Source organism: Aquila chrysaetos, chromosome 14 (assembly GCF_900496995.4).
Source record: "Aquila chrysaetos chrysaetos chromosome 14, bAquChr1.4, whole genome shotgun sequence".
In the NCBI taxonomy this organism is placed as follows: Eukaryota; Metazoa; Chordata; class Aves; order Accipitriformes; family Accipitridae; genus Aquila; species Aquila chrysaetos.
In genome coordinates this window covers 29,407,354-29,431,089 of record NC_044017.1, presented here as the reverse complement: position 1 = coordinate 29,431,089, position 23,736 = coordinate 29,407,354, and the positions used below count along the sequence as shown (strand labels likewise).

The following is a 23,736-nucleotide window of genomic DNA, read 5'->3' as shown; positions in this document are numbered from 1 at the left end:
CCTCCAATGTATTTGCTGTCCTTCTTGTCTTCCAGCCATCTGCAAATTTAATATTTAATATTTTCTCTTCCGTCATCCAGGTCATTAATTAAAATATCAAGTAGAGTGAGATCCCAGACAGATGCCTCTGGCACACTACTCAGTACCTCCTTCCATCTTAACAGTGAACTACAGAAAATATTCTTAGCATATAATTATCTGGTCAATTTTGTCCTACACTATAGAAGTTCCACCAAGGCTATATACATGTAGATTTTTTAATAAGAATGTCATACGAGACAGTGTTGAGATCAAAATATGTGAAATTAACTGCCTCATCTCTATCTGTAAGATCTTGTCATAGACAGAAGTTAAACTGGTTTGATGCAATCTGGTTGTGATAAATTACAGTGGGCTATTATTTATCTTCTTTTTATCCTTCAGGTACTTACCTATAGTTTAGTCAATTATTTGTTCTAGATTTTTTTCTGGGAACTGATGTTGACTGGTCCTTTCCCTATTTAAGAATAATCACTATGCTTGCCATTTTTTCTGTCTTCTGGTACCTTATTTGACCTCTGTGATTCTCAAAGGCTTCATTTTGCACTACCAAATAAAACAGACTGAGGAGCACACTCCGGCCCTGAGGTCAAGTGGCACAGCACAATTCATCTCCACATGGCAAACCTTTCCCCTCACTCATCAGAAAAGAGTGAACACATTCAAACTGTCTCTCACCCAGATTATTCCCCATCTGCATCCAGAAACTGTCTGGGAAAATAGTAGAACAAAAAGACACCAGAGAGCTTTTAGCAATAAACACTTTGGGTGATCCTAGGACAGCATGTTAGCCTATAAGCTGTCTCTGTTCTATTTATGACTATAGGCATAGCCAAAAAATTATCACTAAACCATCTGAGATGGCGTAAACCCTTTTAGTTGCGATGATGATGACGATGTTCAGCTCAGTGCTTAGGGTGCAAGATCTGTTTCACTCCGCTAGGAACCACAGTAACAGTATGGGGAGTGGGAGAAGATGCTTTTTCAAAGATGCAGAGATAGAAAACTGCCTGTATGTGCCAATTTAGTTTAGTTTCAGGATCTAACCTATCCCCTGCTCTGCACCCACCCCATAATGAATGTTTCCTTTCTGTTCATTATATCTACTTTTTCTTTCCTTGGGTTGCTTACTTACTTGCCCTCATTTTCAAATGCCCTTGTTATTGTGATTCTGTGATATTCGCTGCTACCCATTTCAACCCAGGTCTTCTTTTTAGTTATCATATTGTTACATTATGCAAGCATCATTATTTGGTCCTTTCTTAAAGACAGAACCTCTAGCTGCTACATAATGCATGTACAGATTCAATGCATTTCTAATGCTGAGAATTTCTCTCCTTTCCCATTGTTCATATAACCAGAAATACTCTGTGGAAAAACTAAAAATAAATCTTCACCCAGTAGAATATGGTTTGTAATGTCTCTTGATACGGGCATTATCTCAGATTTAGCTCAGCTCACTTTGTATGGGAGATAGGGAGAGATTCAGCTCTAATTTAATATCTCTGAGATTGATCTGAGCTGTTTGCAGTTTCAGTCACACGTAATAAGGTGAAGGTACAGTGTCTGACTGTCTGGCTGAGCATTTATGCTGTGCTTATCATAGTAACATTTCCGAGCTGCTTTGAAAAAAAAAATACTCTGAAAAGCCAGCAAAAATTCATAATGACCTTCCAATATTATTAACCTAACCTGATTCCTTTGTGCTTGACACCATTAGTTTTCATTCTTTTAATGTTGTGCTTCCCCATCCCACCGTCCTGAAAGCTGCCGGAGTAAGCTCTTTTCCAAGGTTGAATGGGAAGCTGTGTCAGATGCCTTTCTGACAGAGAGCCGTGCTGGACTCTGATCCTGATCGAGGCTGGAGCATGGAGCGAGGCTAACGCTCATGCGGCTGCACCACGGGTTTTGGGACTGGAAGGGAAAACACCACAGGAGGCACTGCTAATAGAAGTGGGAGGGAGAGATGGATGGGTACCTCCAGCTGCAGCGCTGAATCTCTCCCTTGTGAGTTCTTATCAAAGATAATTCAAATTGGAGTAACTTTTGAAATATCTAGGCTACACAATTGAGCCTAATGCTGTAGTCCCTGAATTAGGTCCAGAAACGGTATAATTACATTGCCCTGTCATTCTGCCCAAGCTCCTTAGTCTTCTTGAGAGGCAGATCTAATTACTCTGGGCACAGCACCAGCCTAATGCAGCCACAGCTCTTCTGGGACTGAGCCGGGGCATGTGCTGACACTGTGCTGGACTGGATGGTCAGACCAAAGCCTACTGAGTGATAGCTCCGAAAATTGTCCTCCCAATGCCTTGTGGTACACTGCAGGTGTGTCTTCAGCCAGTCTGCCAAAGTAGACCCCAAACCCAGATGAACTGGGTGGCAGGATTCTGGAAGCAATGACCAGGGGGGATGAGGTTTCCCCTCGATCACCTCGCTGCAGAGCAAGAAGCAACGTTGGGTGTTAGATTAAACCTGTTGGCCGCGTACAGTCCTGAGAGAGTTTCAGAGGAAAGAACAAAGCCCTAAGAGACTACAAAAGAATTGCCTTCAGAATTAACAGGAGCATCCCAAGCTAGCTTTTATTTAACTACTGCTCTTGCACAATGCAAAACAGCATGAGATAAGCACTGTAAGTGCTGCAAACAGAATGCCAGCTCCATTTTTAGGGTGTTTGTCTCCCAGAAGAATAATCCTCTGTATTAAGAGAAGGACTTTTTTTTTCCCCAAGTTATTTTGACATTCAAGCTTGTTGGCTCTGCTTCATGTCACTGTAACTTAATCAGTACATGAAAAACTGTCTAGATTCCCAGATCCAAGTTATGGAGCTTTTATTTCTAATGAACAAGGCCACTGGGCCTATCAGTACAGTTTGTGATTATAATCTGGTATGACACTAGTGCTACCTCATTTAAGTGAGGTACTGTGGATCACTTTCAGTATCGTCAGACCGAGCAGGGCTCACAAAGACAGATCGATCCCATGAAAACAGCAGACATTTTTGGTGACTTCAAGGAGCTGCTGGACCAGGATGATAAATGACACAGAGTTGCGTAACTGAGTGATCGTGACTTTTTTTCCATCAGTGATGTAAAGAAGTTGGACCCTGGCAGCTGTGGACTGGAAGCAGTCTGAGTTGCTCACCCTGCTTTTGTTGTCGCACACAGCATGAGACTGAATAAACATTAATTAAACTTTTCAATATACCATGACTGTATCAACACCACTTTTTTGGAGAGCTGCCTATTCAGCCAGAGCAGCCTGGATACCCTGTTGTTGCTTGTATGCTCAGCGCTATGAGTAACATCACTGGGTGTACTGGTGCCTGCCTTTCAGCAGCCTGATTTGGATCCATTTCATCTTTATTTCACCAGGAGCCTCAAAGAAACCAAGAGGATCAAGGGTGAAGAAAAGCATTCTAGCACAAAAGTCTAAGAATCTAATCTATCCTGAACAAGAAGCTCACAATTCTACATTGAATATCTCATCCCCTCCTCAGATTCCGTTCAGACACGTGTTTAAAGTATAGGAGAAATCTGAAGATAGACTTATAATGTCTCCAGGACAAGGACTGTTCGTTTCTGTTTGTACAATGTTTGGCACAACTGGACTCTGACTCGGAGACTTTGGGGCACCTGGGAGTGCAGAAGACTGATAGCAGTTAAGGGATGGAATGTCTGAAGCCGAGGGGTAGTTAGCCACTGGAGCAGTTCCACAGTTCTTCATTCTCCATCAAATTTGGTAAACCATGCTGAACTCAGTGGAAGCTCCTCTTGGGGAATCTTGACTCATTTGTGTGACTATGGTGCTCTCCATCAAGCCCTGACACATTTATAGCTAAACAGTCTTCACTGCAGTAGTGGTCTGCCGCTGTGTTTTCCATTCCATAAAATAAACTGTGCAATTTACTGTTTTCTCTTCTCCTTTCCAATTTTTGTAATCTAGAAGAACAATAAGCACATATATTGCTTTTATGAGGGAAAGTTCTGAGAACCTGGCGACTTGCCTGGTCTCCTCATTTGTTTGTGATGGGGAACAGGCAGGATATTTTGTCGCAGCAAAAGAGTGAATAGAGTTCTGTCCCTCTGAAATCAATTGCTGAGGAGTACAGGACAGAGCCAGCATGTGTTGAGGTCTTCAGGAGGGACAAGGGATAATAAAATCACCTCATTACTTCTTGTTTCTCATTACAGCCAGTATCAGGAGGAATGCGTCCAACCTCCTTACTGTGTGCTACTGCTTCAGCATGGGTGTGGGAAGGGTAAACAAGGTTTAGTCCCCATTCTGTCAGCTTTACTCTTAATATCCCCTACTTGGAGCAGATTCTGACACTCTCATGGCACTGGAGAGAGCGTGTGGATCCTGGATGGATTTCAAAGGGACAAAGAAGAGAAATTGAGCCTCAGGAGTATGGGCAAGGGATGGGGAGAAGGTGGGAGATGGCAAACCTGAACTGGAATCTTGTGCCTCCTGATTTGGAGGCCGGTCCCTGTATGTGTGACAAAAGCCACCCTGGGACTGCCTAACTAGTCACAGGATTATTTTGCCTATCTGCTAGGGCCCTGCTTATCATGGTATTGCCTCCTATACCAGCTCATCTCTTCTTCCCCCTTGACAGTACTCCAGGCTCTGTGATTGGATTTTAGCAAAATGGATTAAACTTTTGCATGACCATGGGTCTCTCCTTCCTTAGTTCTCCCAGCCAAGCCCTCCTACCTCTCTCCCAGTTTCTAGTGCTGCTTTCATTCAGTGTGGTTCCTTCCCTTAGTGTAAAGAGACAAGAGTGGGCTGAGGGATCTTTCCTTAGTGTTTGACATATATCACCGATACCTGTACAGCAAGGTGTATTGTACAGCACCATTCAGTGGACATAGGCTTAGATTATGGCTCCCCAGGAGCAACCCCTTAAAATCCATTGATTCCAGTAGGATTATGTGTAGACTAACATCCCGCCTGCTCTAAGGAGGCCTGGATGAATCCAAATGCTCGTGGGCAGAGTGGGCAGAAGCTTCCTGGTGAAGGATTGCTGTTTACCAGCTTGTTTTCAGTATGTGGCTGTATTAGGAGTTGCCCTCTCACACAGGTGAGCTATCCATTGAGTAGTCCCACTGGAACTCTTTGCATCAACATTCTTGTTCTGTTATAAGAAAGAAGTTCTCCATCTGCCTCTTATTTGATGACTGGTCGATCTGTCTGTATTAGACATCCAGGACAGGACTGGGACTAGGTCCACCTGGCTGTCTCCAAAGGAGAGCCTGTGCAATGCTACTTTCAAGTCTGACAGCATCTCCACCTGCATCCTTACATGAATTCTCTCCTTTCCTCCAAAGCAGGTAGAAGCGGAAATGTTTTGAGAAAGTGAGGTGCCTTTTCTAGTTATTGGCCTCTAGAGCTGAGCTGTAGAACCTGTACATCTCAGAGGTGTCAATTCACGGTTAAAACTACAGGAGGATTTTCCTTTTCACCAAAGCTAGGAAATAGACCACTTGCATGTCGGAGGAGCATCTATCGGGTGGAAGGTGTTGCTGAAACTGTCACATTTCCCTCCCTCCAGATATACCTACAGTTGCCTGGTGAAGGCTTATCTGCACTGAAGTCCAGTGTAGAGGCCTGAACAAGCTTCAAATGAAGTAATTCAAGTGCTATAAATATCTTTGCTGTGACACCATGGAGTTAGAGCCGACTCTGTACCTTACCCCTACTTTTTTAATAACTCTGATAAATAAAAGAGGAAAGAAAGTATTTCCAGATTCACTCACTCAAGGAACAGATGTGGCCACCGATGGGCTTAACAAAATTGTGGCAAGCAAAACCTGTGAGTCATCTGGTTCATCCCCTTTAGCCCAGAATTAGCTTCAAGAATGTATTCATTCATTAGCTCTTTCATAGTACAGCAAGGTTATCCTCTCGTAAAAGGGAGCAGCTGGGATAAAAAAGGTTATAGGTCTGCTAGTGCAAAAAGTAAAAGAGGTCTGCAGGATTGTCTGCAATGCTTGAGAGATGTCTTGCATGATGTAAGTGCTACTGGAAATATCTTGGTAGTATGAAGATCTCTATCTCAATATTTATAGAGGTGCTAATAAATACTGTAAGCTATATCCTAGCACAACGTTTTAGAATGCAGAGTTTGACCTTCTCAGGTAGATCTGGATTTTCTTCCTCATTTTTAAACTGGGAATGTTACATCAGCCTGTGGGCTGTGTTGCATGACTGATTAGATTGGATAGGTCTATGCCATCAGGGAACAAGGTCAAACTGTGTATCTTTGATCATCCGAATGCCTCATTTGCTGGCTTGCCTCAGCCAGCTCTCTCCAAGACAAGGCTGCTCCAGAGACCCTCGTGCAAGGCCGTGTGGACATTGTCCACCCTACCTAGCCTGAGGGTCAGAGGCTGGGTCCTTGGCCCTTTTCTATTTTAGCAGCATAGACATGGACCATAGGCAGACCATCTACCATGGCACCTAAGCTAGACTGAAACGACGCCTGTTAAAATGTACTTCATTGTCAGAAGAGCAATGGAGATAGACAGGGCTGCCAGACCCTTTGCAACCAGCAGAGGTAAAAACTCAGTGGATGGGGGTAAGGATGTCACGATCTAGCCATAATGCCCAAAGTTAGTACCTGTCATAAGCAGTCTGGAGCCTACTCCATTGACTACGCAGGTAGTCCGAGTCCAACAACTGATTACTGAGCCAGACTCGGTCACTCTTAACTTTAAGATCTGGATGGCTTTTAACACCCATATCTTGCCTGTCATTACAACATGGCCAGCACCAGGCCCTGACCCTGGTAGGAAGCCCACTGGTGTTAACACCTGTGCACGTGACACGTGGTCAGCGTCGAGCCTTTGTTATAACACCTAATGTTTAAACCACAGACCATCTTCGACCCCACGACACCATTTCTGCTTCTGAAGTGATGCCCAGATCAAACTCCAAATCTCTGATGTATTCATTTGATCTGAAGAATTCAAAATTACCTCCTCTCATTTTTGTTAAATTCACAAAACTGCACGTAAATTTTCTGCTGTATTAATGTGTTACACAGCAGCAAGTTGAATAATAATTGCTTTAATGTATGTAGCTTTTGTCCCTGCTTTTTATTCTACTGCATTTTCTTATTCTTTTAAATTGTCCCTTTTATCATCAGATCCTCTGCTAGCTTTGATAACTTCAAGGAGGCCAAGTTTATAGGTTCTGCATCTTAAATCATCCATTTTCTCATTTTCTGAGTGCTGACTAAAGACTTCCCTTCACATTTACTCAAATTGTTATGAGTTTTTAAAATGTTCTTTTTTTTTTAAAAAAGAAGAGTTTTCTAAAATAAAATGAAATTATTTCCTGCTGCTCCTGCTGGATTGAAACAGTTGTTTTGTTGAAACATATTATCCTGTTTAATTGCTTAGTTCCAATGCACATTATTGGTTTTCGTATGAATATGATGGATTTGGTTTATTACTGTAACACTGGTGTCAGAGAGGTGTAAACAACTGTGACAGAGCAGGGAGTAAGGTCTCGTGGATCAAATCAATAGACTTACCTTTGCCATCAGCTCTTAGAGGAGATTTTAGCCAAGAGGTATTTACTGAATTATTCTGAAAACTAGCAGCATGGATTCATGTGAGGTGTTTCTGCAACACTCTTCCATGCTATGGAGAGCTGAGAGCTTGTTTCACTTTTGTACTGCGGCTTGGGTGCCATTTTTGAGCTTCTTCACACAGCAGCATCCCCCCTAATGATCACTTTGCGCCTCATCCTTATGACTTGGGGGCTACACTGAGAGTTTACACTTAAGACCAAGGGACTAGGAAGAAAATTTAAAGGACGGTCCTGAGCACCTTGGGAACTCCTCTTTTACACAGTTAGGAAGCTCTGTACCATCAAACCTCACCAGATGCATGCTGCTTCCTATTTTGTGGTTGGTATATCAGAAGGGACAGAGCCATGTTCCCACCCTGCAGCACCAAATCCTGCACGGTTTTGCTGAAAAAAGCTTTCTCAGACCACACTGCCAGAGATAAACATACACGTTAGCATACTGTGACCACTTTACTGAAATCTATAGCATGATGCCAGTCAATTACTACGTTAATTAGTTCCATATAGCAAATAGTTATAGTTATGGTTAACTGGACTCTAGCAAACAACATGTTGTAATGAAGTAGTAAAATTAAATTGCAAAAATGTTATGCCATGCTTGACAAGATTTCAACTTGAGATTATATTAATGTTTCTGGTTTCTGTTGACTTTTATATAGGCCCATTATAGTCAGCAAGAGAGAATGTTTGTTGAAATCAGTCCATTCTGTGCAACACATTATATTTTGGGCAACAGAATAAAATCTAGGGAAAAAAAGAGAAAGATTTTTTTTTTTTAATATTATCCCCTTACCAGTCTCTACCTAATAGCTAAGACTGTACTTTCCTAAAAGCAAGCCTTGGAGGATATCTGGATGGAGGCTGGCGTTGGGCTGCTGCCTTGTGCAGAATGGACTTCTGCTCCACATGATACTGCTTATTCCCACAAATTTCCTTTCTCTAGACAAACATTTCTTTCTCTCTGTAATCATACCCCCAGGGACCAAGAATTACATGTGAAGTATATCTGATATTAGTATTCCATGAGGTCAAACGGTGGTAGAAAAATACTTTTATGTCTTCAAAGTGGCCTTGGAGACTCTGTATAGACACTCGCAGAATGCTGCTCATTGAACTGAATTTCACTGAGGAGCAATTTCAAAGAGTATTTTGACACCTAAATCTATTTATGAGATAGTAAAGGGATTAAACTACAAAATATAATCTGGTCATATCCCTATGTCTCCTCCCACACACAGCTGGTTCCTACTGTAGCTCTATGTAAATACAATATTTCCTTTTGACTTCCTTGTGTGAAACTTGGTGTAAACCTATCCTGTGCTATATTATATAAACTTTTATGCTGTATCACTGATGACAGAATCTGGGTACTGTTATTCGGTTGCCATGGCTGCCAAGAGATGGCTAGATTGCAATGGTAAAGGGATTTTATTTACATCCACCCACATAGCGTGTTTTTTTGGTATCCTGGCCCAATACATGAATTTTACTAAGCTGGGATTTTGTGGGTGTACTTGGCAGCGGGGGAGAGAGATGGTACTCACCTCTGCATAAGCATTTGGTGCTGAATTAGAAGTGACCTGAGACCTTCCAGGACACAAAATCCTTTTTCTCTCCATGCAGTGATTTGGGATGCAAAAGGGAGAGGAAACGGAGCCGGTCAGCGGCGAGCACGGCTTGTCGGGCGGCTGGGCATCAGACGAGACCGTACAGTCTGGTGCTGCAAACGAGCTGGCGAGGGAGACAAGGGAGATGCCTTTGAAGACAGTCCTGGGCCAGGAGCAAGTCCCCTGGGGTGCGAACTCCCCTCGCGTGGGAGGACAGACAGACAGACAGACAGACGGCGCCGAGCCAGGTCCCGGCACGACCGCTCATCCCATCGGGCTTTGCGGAAAGGGAAAACTGCGGCTCGCGGAGACGCAGTCGCTGTAAACCATTTACTGGATGGAGTTTTTGAGGAAGGTGGAAGGCGTGTTGTCAGGAGATAGGAGGTGAAGGGAGCTCTTCTGCTGCTGTGATTTACTAGATGGCTGGGTTAATGTGGGTGCTGCACCTCACGAGATGGTCATTGTGAGTTTTAATTAATAGTTAGGCCATCTAAATCTTTGCAGATGGGTGTTTTTTAAATTTGAATAAATGAATAAATTAAGCTTTGAGGCTTGAGCCCAACTCGGCATTTCCAAGCGCAATTCAGAGCTGGCAGGATAGCTTCCATTTTTGATTAGTGATAAATCTAATTGCGAAGGAATGGCTGACTTTCAGAGCCGGGACTGTATTACAAGCCATCTGAGAGTAGGAATCAGGCTAAATGAGCCTGATATAATGATTTATTTACAGCAACTCTGATACTTTTAGTAATCCATTATAATTGTACAGACAGAGACTTCATTATCCCTTCACGTATCTGTGATCCCTTCAAGGGCTGGGGAGTTGCAGAGCAAGCCCGCAGAGAGGGGAGCGCTCAGAAGGCTTCATCCTGCAAGGTGCTGAGCAGGCTGCACCCCTCACCAGGCAGAACAGGGTATTTGGTTCTTCATACAATTTCCCCCTGTGAGTTATTCACATAGGAAGAATATAACTGAATTTATTTTATTTATTTAGGTTCTAATAAGGAAAGATAGTTAATTTCTGTCAGATAATTGGAATAAATCTCTAATTGAATCAAAGTCAATGTAAGTAAATATTTTTATGAAGTTGTTAGCACATTATTTGAATGTACTCCTGTAAATGTTTATAGCTATCTTAGTTTGGGGGAGGAAGGTGTTTTTACCAACTACAAAATTAAACTTGTAAGAATTTCTTTATTCCTTTAGAAAGTATTTATTTTTCAATTTAAAACAGATGAGCCTCTTTTTTGACTCAAGCCTATACATTTTTTGAGAAAAATGGGGACTGTATCATAATAGCATATCACACCCTATTCTGCCTTCTAAACTAAGATTACACTTCCCAATTCAACGGTTTTCCTTGGAAAAATTGAGCTTTTTCTTAGTTGAAACCCCCATTTTCCTCTGAAAAACAACCTAGATGGAACCTTTTTGACTAACTGTAGTTGGACCAGTTCAGTTTGCAGAAAAAGTGCCAGCTAGTGCAACCCTTAGGTATGTCACTCTCATAGTTCAACAACAGCAGCAAAAAAAAAAAAGAATCAGCAGTGCTGGCTTTGTTCTGCCTAATCCCAACACGCTTCTGCCAGAAACATCTGTACCCCATCCTCTTTTTATCTCTTCCTCTGGGAGATAGTCCATTGAGGGCACATACTAAGCCTGAAAGAAAGTTTGAAACCTCACCAAAAAGTAGAGTTCCTTTGCTTCATCCCCATCCTTGTCACTTTTCAAGAGAATTAGGTAGGCTGATGTGTCGTTCAAGGGGTCCAAGCATAGGGTAAGGTCACTGGTGCCCTGTCTAAGGCTGGAGAAGTGGGATGAAGAGTCTTAATTGTTCCTTGCTTGTTTCAGGTAGAAACCCGTTTTTTAAGTCATTGTTAAAGGGATAAAATTTCCCCAGGGAATGGAGGAGCAGGACAGCCATGTATCTGCCAAGCCTAAGTAGACATATTGACGCACGTTGAAGACTCTGAAATGGGAGCAAATAGACTGAAGTACTACTGCTACAGCTACAGCTGACCGGGAGAGCAGAGAGAAAGCAAAAACACTGGTCTCATTCAAGTAATTTTCCTTCGAAACAAAAATAAAGCTGGTCTGCAAAAGTTAGCAGAGTGGAGCATTTCAGATGTGGGCCATGCAGTGATGCTCTTCATCCCACATTACAGTCTGGGAATCTGGAAAAGCATTCTGGCTTTGGACACATCGTTACATCAGGTGCCTTTAAAAATCCCAGCCTATATCATTGCCATGGACAGATGGGAACAGTTTTATGCTGTCTTTTGTAAGCCATTTCTGGACTGTTCCTATCACAGATCTGTCTTTTCCCCTATCACTCATATCAACACACAGTTCAGAAAAAGCAACCTGGATTCTTTCTTTCTTTTTTTTTTTTTTAAAGCTAGGATGCATTTTAATGCTTTAACATGGATGTAGAAGACAAGAATACACCATGTGCACCTGTTAGGACTTTAATCTACATTAATTCCTGGATGTTGATAGGACAAAGGGAAATAATACAGGTTAATACCATTTTAGTATTATAACCACCAGAGACAGACAGAGTAAGACTCCAACCGAAAGTGAAGGGCAGAGAGAAGCTAGCACTTCTCTTTTCCTGGGATCTTTACGTCTGTACAATCCATTTGATTCACACCCAGCTGAACCCTTTCAGCTGAGATGCTCTTTCTAGCTGAGACTGTCCTGGGGGACCTCTCACAAGCATGGTCCAGGAAGGAGAGGTAAAAACCTGACTTCTTCTTGGGTAATGTGACCTGGACGGCGGGTGGGGGAGATGAAAATGAATCTGTTGTAAGATGAATACACGTGCAGTCCATTGCTGCTGCCCCAGTGGGTCGCAAGGCCACGTACCCCTAAAAGTGCTGAAGTGCTTGTGCAGGAGAAGCCTCCTGCGGCACATAAAAACTAGCTTAACCACAGACACAGCAGCACTGGTCAAAGCAGCAGAAGGTTGTAAAACTGGCTGGCCTTTGCCAAGTGTGAGTGATGGAGTCTGAAGGTACCATTTGCGATTAAAAGCTGGAGCTGCTGAGCCTTCTGTTGGCAGCCGGTGTCTCCTGGTGACGTGGCACTAGTCCTGATGAGATAAGTGAGAGCAGCAGCAATCCCCTCTGAGATATCAGGGTTATGGGCTCAGCCAGTAGGAAACTGGCTACATTCAGCACCTCTCGCTTTCTTCGGTGCTTGGTAGAGCAAAATCTCATCCTAGAAATCTGAATGGTGCAACCGATGTTAGTTTTGTCCTAAAATAGTCTTTCATTGTCTGGGACCTAATCATCCGCGGGTGACACTAAAACCTTTGGTATTCATTGACCTCATGCTACGCTTGGCAATGCCATTGCAACCTTTGGTATTCATTGAACTCATGCTACGCTTGGGAATGCCATTGCATATCTCCAGGAGGTGCTGCTCTTTCAGGAAAAGGCTGCAACCCTACTTTAGTGGTGCCACAAAGTCCAGGATTCCCAGCTTTCAAGGAGCTGCAGAGTGCAGAGACAAGAGATAATGGCTGACTAAAGGCCATGGCTACCCAGCAAGTTGGTGGACTGGACCAGTAGCCCATTTACTTTCTGTCTGTCTGCGTTTAACACTTCTGTGGTTAATGTCTGCAGAAAGGGACAGGCGTTTTCTCGGTGAAGAAATTCACATAAAAAGCGGGGAGCATATTGTCTGTACCTGTTGGTGTGGTCATAAATTCTGCTGGGAAGGACACAGTCCAGTAGCCATAAGCTTCCTGAGGTCCTTCTAGCCAGCCTGTAAGCCTCTCCTCCTAACTCCCTCCAACCCCAGCTTTATCCTCCAGGCTCCGATTGCTTTAGGTTACTAATGTGCATAACAGTGCCATCGGGCACTTACCCAGCGAGCTCTGCCGCTGGAGGTTGAGCTCGCGTCGGTGGTACAGTGTTTCCCTCATAGGTTTGCTGTCATAAAGCTTCACAGTGCTGTAGAGAGAGCACTCCTGCCCTCGCTTCAGGACCCATCAGAGAAAGGCTGCACATAGCAATTTGTGAACAATAGGACTGAATTTGCATCTGATTCAAAAGTAATTTCGCACGGTTTTGAAAGGGTTTGGGTTTTGTTGGTTTTTTTTTTTTTCTTCTTCCACTTGTTCTCTTGCAGGGGGATTTTATTAAATGAAGCAGGGAATAAAAGCAAGGAAGAAAACTATAGGATGAGTGTTATATTGGAACGTTTGAACCATTCAAAACCACTAAGAGCAGATTTCCATGATGCAACGCTTGTTAGAGACCTTCTTTGTTACCTCCAAAAGGATTGGTACCTTTGGGTGGCAGATGGCAACAGCCTGAAAAATGGCAGCTCAAAATCTCAACATGCAGAGTCATGTCGGTACAGCTCTTCACCTGCTGGGGACTAAGAGCCCAAGGGTGGGGCCAGGAGGAAAGAAGCAGTAAAGCATTTTTGCCAATTTTTATTAATGTTAGTAAAGCTGAGGGTTCCTTAAATTCAGTTGTTGACTCCTACAGGTAAGCACAGTAATAGCTGAGGCCATGCTGGCTTACACTAGTTGGGAGTAGAAGCTTGGGAAGTGTACACCAGATTTATAAATATTCTGTTAGTCTTGAACACTAAGCATAAATGGGAAAGATGCAAAAGGAGGAGAAGGATATTGAATTACACCAATAAAACCCTCCAGCTGGAAAAGCCCAAGGAATGTGCAGAGATTGCTTGGAGTCAGAAATGAGTTCATTAAAAGATGTACCAGAAGTAATGAGATAAGATAATGAAGGGATGAGTCAGTCTTCCTTTTTGTCGCCTTAAAAATAAAAAATAAAAAAAAAAAAGACAAGTTGTTGGGAGAGAGAAGGAGGACTTGTAGAAAGAGCAGGGGCCAGCCTGCATCTGCTCCACTCCAGTAACAAAACCCTTTTGGACCTGAAGAACCACAGTAGCTCCATGAGATCCCCACTGGAGCCCTTCCCAATCACATCCACCGCATGGGCAAGGACCCAGAAATAAGCAATCCTCCTGCGTCCCCTTCCCTCAAAGCTCCTCTTCCATCATCTGCCTTTTCTCTCCATCTTGTACTCAGCTTTTCAGCCATCTTGAGACTGACTGTACTGCAGCCAACAGGCTGAGATGTTACGAGCCATCCAGAGCTGCCCAGACTGGGAAAGATCTGTAAAAAAAAAAAAAAAAAAAAAAAGAGAGCGAGAGCTGACCAGGCCACACAGTTAACTGGGGAAGGGAGCCAGCAACCAGAGCGATAGCTGTTGTGGCTGACCTGCCATCCCAAAGCATCCATCTGTGACTGACCATCTGCCTTGGATCCTGCAAGCATCAACAAAACACCATATTTTTTCCCCAGCTCTGCTATCCTTTCTCTCCTCCTTCCTCTTATGTCTGTCCATGCCTGGCCACAAACAGGGAAAGCAGCATCTCAGAGCAGAACAGAAGTAACCGTGGCCTCTCGTTTGCTGGGATTTTTAGAGCAGGCAACGATACCCATACATCAGCACGCAGAGCTGCGCAGGGTTACTTCAGCAGGTAACCTCCTTCCCCACAGGGAATTAAAGTGTGGGGAAGCACCAGCTACTTGTAACAGCATCTGCTAGGACATATTATCAGGAGATGACAGGACATAGGACAAATATGATGAGACATGACAGAAAGGTCACTGAAAGGAAAAGTGGAGTTCTTAAAAAAAATGGACAAAGCGGCTCATTTTGAGCTTTGTATCATCGAGTCCTGGCATTTTAAATTGTATTATATTATTTGCTTTGGAAATAAAGGCAGAGTGAACATAGGAGTCGCTGCTGAGGAGAGCAGAACAGCTTCATTTTGAGGAGGAATATAAATAAAGGGGAAGCCAAAGAAGGCTGGAAAAACAAAGACAAAGCAGCGTCCATTTAAAGCGAGGTGATCCTACCTGATTTCAGCCCAGTGTGTATTCAAAGCTTCTTGTGGCACGTATCAAATACTGCCCACTGAGAAAGACTCTGATGAACATTTCTCTCCTATTTCTTTGTTAGTGAAACTGTTCCTAATGGCTACAGCCGTGTATGTAACTGCTTAATGCATAAAGCCTGCTGTGTTTGCCTACACAGCCACCCGAGTTGGTAGCATTAAATTCACAGCACTGTGCTTTGAGTTACCTTGCAGAATGAAAGACTTCGTATATAAAACAAGCTCTATTCAGCTCTGACTCACACTCGCTTTTCCACAGGAGATAGTATTAATATTAAATTCTATTTCTTCCCAAGAACAGTACCATTTCCATTCTGTTGACAAATATCCTAGCAACACAGGGGTAGAGGAAGAAGAGACCGAAAGTGTGAGAGCGAGCTCTGGGAACTGATCTAAGTGTTTTGCACAACCTCAGCCATTGCATTGCTGTTTCTTTCGGATGACCACATCTTTGGTGTTTTGCAATGCATCTGACTGCTTTGATTCTCCCTGTGAAACCCCTGCCCAGCCTTCAAAAAATGTCTCTGTGTGGATGCGTAGGGCTGCTGAGGGCTGGAGTGCAAATGAGTAGCATCATGCATCCTAACATCAGGCAGAGGTTTGGGGAAGCAGAACGTGTCCACGCTATGAGAACCAGACAGCAAACGGACGTCTTCATGAAGGCAGAAAGAACAGACCCAGCAAAATCCTCTGAAAATGTTTTGTGATTCAAACAAGCCAGCTTCAGCTGTGCTAATAAGGCAGAGGCGGAACATTTCATTTAAGTCCTAATGAAATGGAATTACAGTGTCCCACTGACTTTCAACGGGGGGTTGTGGGCTGTGAAGTCTGTTGAAAATCTTGAAAATCTAAAAATCCCATTTTTAGATGTGATCCCTGAACCCCTGTAACTTTCTGTACTAATTTACCACAAACATAGTAGCAAATGAGTGAGTGAGACTGTAACTTTCCAATAAGTATTGCAAGATATTCATAGAAATCAAATTTTTAATTCACAATCTGAAGCACTACTGCTGAGAATTAATTCCTTCGAGTCAGGGGAAAGACTTATACAACATCTGCATGAATATTTGGAATACAGCTGTTCACAAAGAGCCAACAAACCAAGGATTATTTGTCAAAAGTGTGCAGTGAATAGTACCAGGTAACGGATGCATTTGGGATGATTGTGGTTAATTCACAGATTATTCAGGAACAAACCTAAAAGAGGTGATGAAATGTATCAGCACCTGTAGGAATTATGCATCTAGCTGCAGTGGAGAGACTGCTGTTTTGCAAACGGCAAGTACTTGGAAATGACATCTTTTACAAAAATTTTGTGGTGAGGCTGAAAAGTGGGTAGAAAACTCTGGTTAATTATTTCCCCTTGTTCTGCAGAATTAGCACAATAATCCCGATCCACTGGTGCTCATCAAAAAAGACAGAATGCATCTTGCATTGTATTACTTGGAACACAAAGCAGCTTTCTGAAGTCAGGTGCAGTTTTGCAGACAGTACATGAAGAAACTTATCTAGAAGGAGTTTCCTGGTGTGATTTTAGATCTCAGTCTCCTGCGTTGTCTGTGAGAGGCATCTACCATGCTTGGGGACGTGCTCCAGAGCAGACCCAAAAAGCTGCTGAACGCTTAGATCTTGGTGATTGCTGAGCAAGCTCTTGAAAACCACTCACACTGCCCATTTTAGGGAAGACCTGGATTCCGGTCTGTGGCGTCTGTAAAAAGTATGTCCTCACCAAAACATATCCCACCCCCAATTAAGAGTCAAGAGTAAAGTTAAGGAAAATATTTCTCTGGGCCCAGTGGTATATTTGTAGCCTGTATTTGTATAGAGGAAGAATGGAGGTCATTTCAGCCCCTTTACTAAATATTTGGATTTTAAGTAAGTGCATCAGTGCAAACGTGCACAATGCGTCAGTGGTTTTTTTAAGGGACGAGGGGAGTTATTTGTTGTACGCGAGAATGTTTGAACAGGATTTAAGAAATGCGTAGGAGCCTACACAAATTTAAGAGAGTTTGTAAAGCTTCTCAGCTCCATCCCATGACATCGCTTTACCAACAGACCTCAAGATTGGCATTATGTGAAAATCCTTTCCCAAAGGGACAGTTTATGCAAAGTCTCTGTTAGGTGTTGCCCTGTAGCTGACACAGGGATAAGTGGGCACCTCTCCGCGCCAGAGTACACAAAAAAAATTACATAAATGAAATCTCCCCGTGCACACCTGTCTCGCCTCAGAAAACAACATTACAGTGCTGGCTGAAATGTTGGGGTGGTGGCTGTGTCCCATACTACCTCCCATTCTGAGACAGGAATTTGATCTCCGGACCCACGTGATTTCTCAATGAATTGTTCAGATTACGAGCCCGATACACACGGACACTTAAAGCAACGTACGCAAAGTTATTGGAAAAAACAGATCCCACCCACTTGTTTTTGAGGAGAAGCACTGGTACAACAAAAGCTTTCAGGTATAATACTGGAAGGGGTTCCATTTTCCAGAACAAAGAACCATGCTGGCAAAAGCTGGCATGATATAAATACCCCAAGGACAAAGATTTCTCTCCCTACAGAGGAAAGGAGGAAGGAATAAAAGGGAAGAAGAGCACGCGTTCATAAAACTGGGATCTATCTCTTTTTTTGTTATATCTTTTCTTAGATCCTTGTCAGTTTATTAGTAAGATAGTGGGGTTTAATATTCTTTGCATATTTTTAATACCTCTGCATAGCTGTTATGCATAAGTGCATGTGAGTGTATATATGTGCACAAACATATATATCTACACATTTATACATACACATTCATAAATATGTGTATGTTATGTATAGAAACACATTTATACATACCTGCAATTTTCTGTCCTATAGAGGCATCACTTTTGTTTGTATCTATTCCTTATGCCTTCTCTATCTCTTTACTGGTATGGATGTAATTTTTCCACACACCAGATGTGATTTCAACATCTTTTACGCAAGTGTCAATCCACAGCCACTGCAATGACTGAAATTAAATCACTCTGGGGGTTTCTTGTGGCACAGTGAAGATCAAAATATGGGCAAACTGGGACTGTGTTTGCCTCTGTTGCCAACACAGACCCACTTTGCAGCTACTAAGGCAGAAGATCTGAGGGTTTTTTTAATAAATGTAAAATGAATTTAATGTTATTTTGACCTTTTCAGAGAAGTACTGAGGGGAGAGCAGAGGTTGGAGACCCTCTCCGTGTGACCTCGCCCCAGCGCAAGCTTCCCTCTTGCAAAGCTCTGCAAATTGTCCTTAGATCCTATGATTTATCTGTTCAAGCTGGATCCTGTGGTTTATCTGAGCCTCTCTCTCAAACCCAGAAGCCAAACAATTTCCATGACAGGGACTCCCTGCATGAGGATGGGTTGCTTTGAGGGTCACAGGGGATGCCAAGAGAAGGTGGAGACTTCCCCTGTGTGTCGTTGAAGTTGTAGATGAGGAGAAACATATGACAGCCAGCCAAGGCAGAGCCAATTGTGCAATCAGCTTGGCTTGACTAGCCTTTGGTGGCATGACACTGTATCAGGGTAGAGAAACCATGACCTCTGTGTTGCACCCTGTCCTATCTCAGAGGAGAAAGGCTACGCAACACGCTGGCCATTTCTGTTGCAGAGCCGTGAGCAGCCCCATAGGTGACCCCGCCGCTTGGGATGAGCTGAGATTCCAAAGCGCTCAGAGAGCGCTGAAATCGTAACGCTGTGAATCTCCTTTCAGGAAGCAGAAAAGAGAGGATGGGAGCAGGAGAAAATTTATCGTACCTTCCTCCTCCTTTTTTGCCTGGACTCGTGCCAAGCACATCTGGGCAAAGAGAGGGGAAATGTGGTTTCCACAAGATGAAACTTTGAATGGGTACAAGCAGTTTCTAAGGAGACCTGCTCTATAATTGTAGAGGAAATTACAAGCTGAATCATCTGTGGTTTGGGGAGATAAATCAATGATATTTTGTAAGTTGAACCCAACTGCTGACTACTTACCAAGAAGGAAACTGGAAAGAAATCAATTCCAAGAACTTTCAACAAAAAATCCATCTTAATTCAGGTCTGACAGATCTGTTTTGTTCTCCTTCTCTAAAGCAACGCGATGCACCAGCCTGAAATCCCTATTACTATTGCAGAGACAGGCTCTCCCCGGCAAAGATGGACTAATACGCTACATTCCAGGCCTGCCAAACCGCTCGCTGCCGTGTCTTGGGAATGCACAAAGGCCCGCACACCTTTCAGGGCTGGCCTGCTCAACCTGCTGGTGTCTCTCCAGGGGGGGCAGATCCAAAGCAGAATCCGCAAACTGTGATGCATTGCACTGCGCATTGAACTGGATTGCTGAAGCACAGCTGCACCCACTGGACCCTGTAATGACAGCAGCAAACTAATTCTGCTTATAACCTAAACGGCATCTGACTCCAAAATTAGTGTTCTTCATATGCTGATGCTTTACACATTTTAACTTTTTTTTTTTATTTTTTTTTGGAAGGCAAGGGGAAAAAAGCAAGACCCTGAATATCTACTAGCATTTGCCCTTCATTTTGTAGTTTTACTTTACTGAATGTCCCTGTGGAATGCTGAACGCAGCTTAGTTAAATCAGAAGAGATAATAGGGAGATAATACTCTCTCTTCTGGAAAGATGAGTGAGAGTTTCCTTTTTTGTTTATTCTATGTTTGTTTCTGGTGTTGAGATCTCCACAGTCAAAAACACTGCAATGCCTGATTCTTGTCCCTAATCTTTGGCAGACTTAATCCTGCACATAGTGTAATTCCTAATCCATCTCACCAGAACTCATCTGCAAAAGAGACCTGCCAAAATCTGTGCCAGAAAGGCTGGATTAGTTACAAAGGTCACTGTTACTTTTCAAAAGAGAATGACATAGACCCAAGCTGAGGTACTGGCTTCTTCAAAACAGGAGTATTCATAATTTCTTCTCTACTGCCCACAGTTGTCTTTCTTGTACCTGACTCTTTTCCTCCCTTTCTGCTTCTCCTTTTGTGTATCGGTGTTGACCAAAAATACTTGATATTCAGCTCAGTGCTGCTGGTGAGGTTTGTTGCTCTCTGCCTCGCCACAGGACACACTCAAGTAGCAACGAAACAACTCCTGTTTGGAACTTGGACCTTCTGGAGCTTTGACTCCTTTCTCATGTCATCCTGCCTCCCTTATTATGTCGAGGGTTTTGAGCATGGGGTCTGTTTACCTCATGCGGTAAAATAAGGCATGTATAATACACCAGTGAAGAGACGTCAAGGAGGTTCCTGGGCATCCTTGATTGTAACAGGACACAAAACTGATGGGTTACAGTTGAGGGGTTTCTCCCTCTGCTTCCCACACGACACACAGCGTGATGCCTACCGGGCTGGACCTTGATTTATCAAAACCTTTGTGAATACTGAACCCTTTTTCAACTTCACAAGAGATACTTGCTAAAAGTCATTCTGACTTCACCTTGCTACCTGCTCAGATTATATCAGGTGAGTAACTTGAAGTCCCATTCCAGAAATACTTGCTGTATCTTGCAGAAGCCAAACACAAATGCTTCCATAAATGTTTGCCTTGTGGTGCCGTATTCCTCTTGAGCCATGCCTACAGGAGTGTATGAAATAATTGAAATGCCTCAGGATGGTGAAGAGAAGAGTTTTCCCCTGTGCCTAAACACCAGTACAATGCGTGCTCTTGCTTCAAGGTGCAGATGAGAGAGTATCCTTCCCTACCAAATGCAAAGGCAAACTCTTGAGGACCCAGTCTGTTTGGAGAGACACAGAGTGGAGAACTATCCCTGTCTATTCCATTCCCAAGCTAGCTGGAGACACAAGAAAGAAGCACTGTAAATAGCATCCTTTTGGACAAGTTCTTCTGATCTCTCCATTTCTGCTCACCTGTCTTCTCATACTTCTTCTTTTCACTGTAAGGTTCATTTTGCCTGAATTTAGCTGTCAAAAAGGTGGAGGGACCTAGGCTGTGCTGTTCAGTAGGGTCCTCCAGTGACAGCCACTTCATCCTACCTCTCCTCAATGCCTTTCTTGCACTGTGTGTATGACAGTCTGGAGATACCTCCTGTTCTCTACTGGCTGTACAGAAAGCCCATGTAATTGCTTACACTACAGGCCCAACTTCCAATCACAGAATAGCTGCTTGGATCCCACTGTTCAGGTTTTTGCTTTATTTTGAGCAACTCCGTTCCTCTCTTTTTCCAGCTGTGATTTTCCCTCCCTTTGAAAATGCAAGCTTTCCATGGATTTCTCTGTCACTTCACATTTCCACTTCTATTACATTTCCCCTTCTTGGACTTTCTTTTATGACCCTGTCCCTTTCCAATCCCCAGTCATTTGTTCTACATTTTTCTTTGCTTACCTCTTATTCACAAAGCTCTAGCCATTTCAGATCTCCTATGTTTAACCCTCTCTACTGTGCAGAAAACCTGCTGGACTGAAAGAGCAGGAGGTCATCTAACTAGCATGGCCAGTGCAGATGAGAATGAAGTCCTTTGTAAACTTGCTCAGCGACAGAAGGAAACCCAGTTCTGGACAGGGGGAACTTACCAAAAGGCAAGTGTTCCATGACCAGAAATGAAAACAAACATCAGCTGAAAGAACTCTATGACTCAACTGATCAAAAAAATCTACTATAAAAAATGCTTTTGTTTTCAAGTGAATAGATTCCGTTTGTAACCATGGAAATTCTTTTCAGTCTCGGCAAAACTAAGGACTTATCAAAAACTTATGTTTTTTTTATCTTTCAGTGGTTTTGTGGGGTGGGAATAGGGGAAGATGGGAGTTTTAGGAAAAAAAAAGTTGAAGTGATAAACTCTGATCAACATCATATTCCATTTGTATCATCTAAAGAAGGAAAGCTGAGGTACACATTTCAAAGGAGAAGCTGGATGGTGTACAGTAAGTTCTCTATTTAATCTCTATTTGGCAGAATGTCAGGTCACTAGACTAGACTTGGTGTTATAAAAAGCTTGCATGAATATTTTCTTTCAGATTCTTTTAATGAATTCATTCAGCACGTCTTCCTACTTCCAAGTATTCCAGCCAATGAATCTACTGGAGCTATTGCTGATAGGGTGAATTTAGAATTAAAGTTGTAGAATAGTATAACCAAGTGAATTTCAGATTTGTAAATGCATGTTGGAAGTAGAAACTTGAATCTGTAAGTTTTACCCATGTAACAGGGCACAACAATGATCTGTGTGTGTCCACCCTGAACGTCTCAAATTCTGAATGTCACCTACCTGCAATGAATTACTCATGAGTGCTATAGTGTATTCTGAATAACAAATATATTCAAGAAAATTACAATTTATTTGAGGACAATTCATGAAGAGAGGATGAGGTGAAATTAATCTAATACGGAATTAAAAATGAATTATTCATGCAGCTCTACAGGACAATGATATCCCCACAAGCAATAACTGTATCGACATCCATGTGGAAGAGGGCCCCCATTCAGTCCTTCTTCCATCCCAGCAAATATAAGCATACCAAACCGCTTTCAGAATTTAATAGCAATCTGCGGTTTCTGTTAAGTTTCTGGAGTTATTTTTTGGCCTGCAGGGATCATTTTTGCAATGTAGTGATGGATCTCTGGCAACCTTCATCCAGAGGCCTCTGTTATCCCTTTTCAGAGCTGTTGGAGGACTAGTTAACAGCCTATTTAACATAAAAATTCGCCTGACCCTGAATATTGGCGTTAAGAAAAACCTGGGATGATTTATGATTCACATAGTTTACCTTGCTCTTGAACCTCTGCTATCCCTGTGGGATGAGGATTTCCAGGATTAGCTAGAGAAAACATCATCTTATTAAAATGTTGCCCAAAGCTGCAATGTACATACTATGGAAGCACAAATTAAAAGAAAATTGGATTTCCAGAGACTGAGCTGAGATTGAATGATTTCATGTCAGGAGTGAAACAGTTCCCTTTTCACATCTTGAAAGGCGATGGAAATTGGACGGGGCTTTGAGCAACCTGCTCTAGTGGAAGGTGTCCCTGCCCATGGCAGGGGGGTTGGAACTGGATGATCTTTAAGGTCCCTTCCAACCCAAACCATTCTGTGATTCTGTGATTTTATGATCTTCTTGTTTTCCTTTGTCTTTGTTTCCAGGCAGGGGTGAATGGGACCGATCTCCCTGCAGCAAGCGGCTACCGTTCATCTGCGTTTACAAACCAAAACTGATGCACTCTTAACTTGTCACTGAACCACTGATGAAACCTGACTGGCTGCAGTGGGACTTGGAATAGAGTTCAGCTGCAACCCATTAGTGCAGAAAAATCTTTTGCATGGAAAAATCAAGATCTTGTACTAAAAAAGCAGAGCTATTATAGCATGACACTTTTCTGTTCTCTTTGCATTATTGTGGCAATGTTCTTGTAGACTATGTTTAAAATGATGCTATAAAAATAAATTCTGATTAGATTTGAATGCTTGATGAAATCAGCATACAATTTAGATTTACCACAGGGTGTTCAAGAATATTCATAAGAGCTCTTTAATTATTAAATAATTACAAATCACTCATTAAAACGTTATTCATTTCACC

At 42.7% G+C, this 23,736-nt stretch overlaps 1 protein-coding gene across 1 annotated transcript; it reads left to right on the top strand.

Moving 5' to 3' along the window:
- Positions 1 to 19,924: 19,924 nt before the first annotated feature.
- LOC115350611 (snaclec coagulation factor IX-binding protein subunit A-like) lies at positions 19,925 to 23,383 on the top strand (the record flags this gene model as incomplete). Its single annotated transcript, XM_030036408.1, is given in 5 exon segments — positions 19,925 to 20,046; positions 20,048 to 20,081; positions 21,607 to 21,738; positions 22,750 to 22,882; positions 23,301 to 23,383. Coding segments are annotated over 5 exon segments (504 nt in total), but the record flags the coding sequence as incomplete, so codon positions are not given.
- Between the last annotated feature and the right edge of the window lie 353 nt (positions 23,384 to 23,736).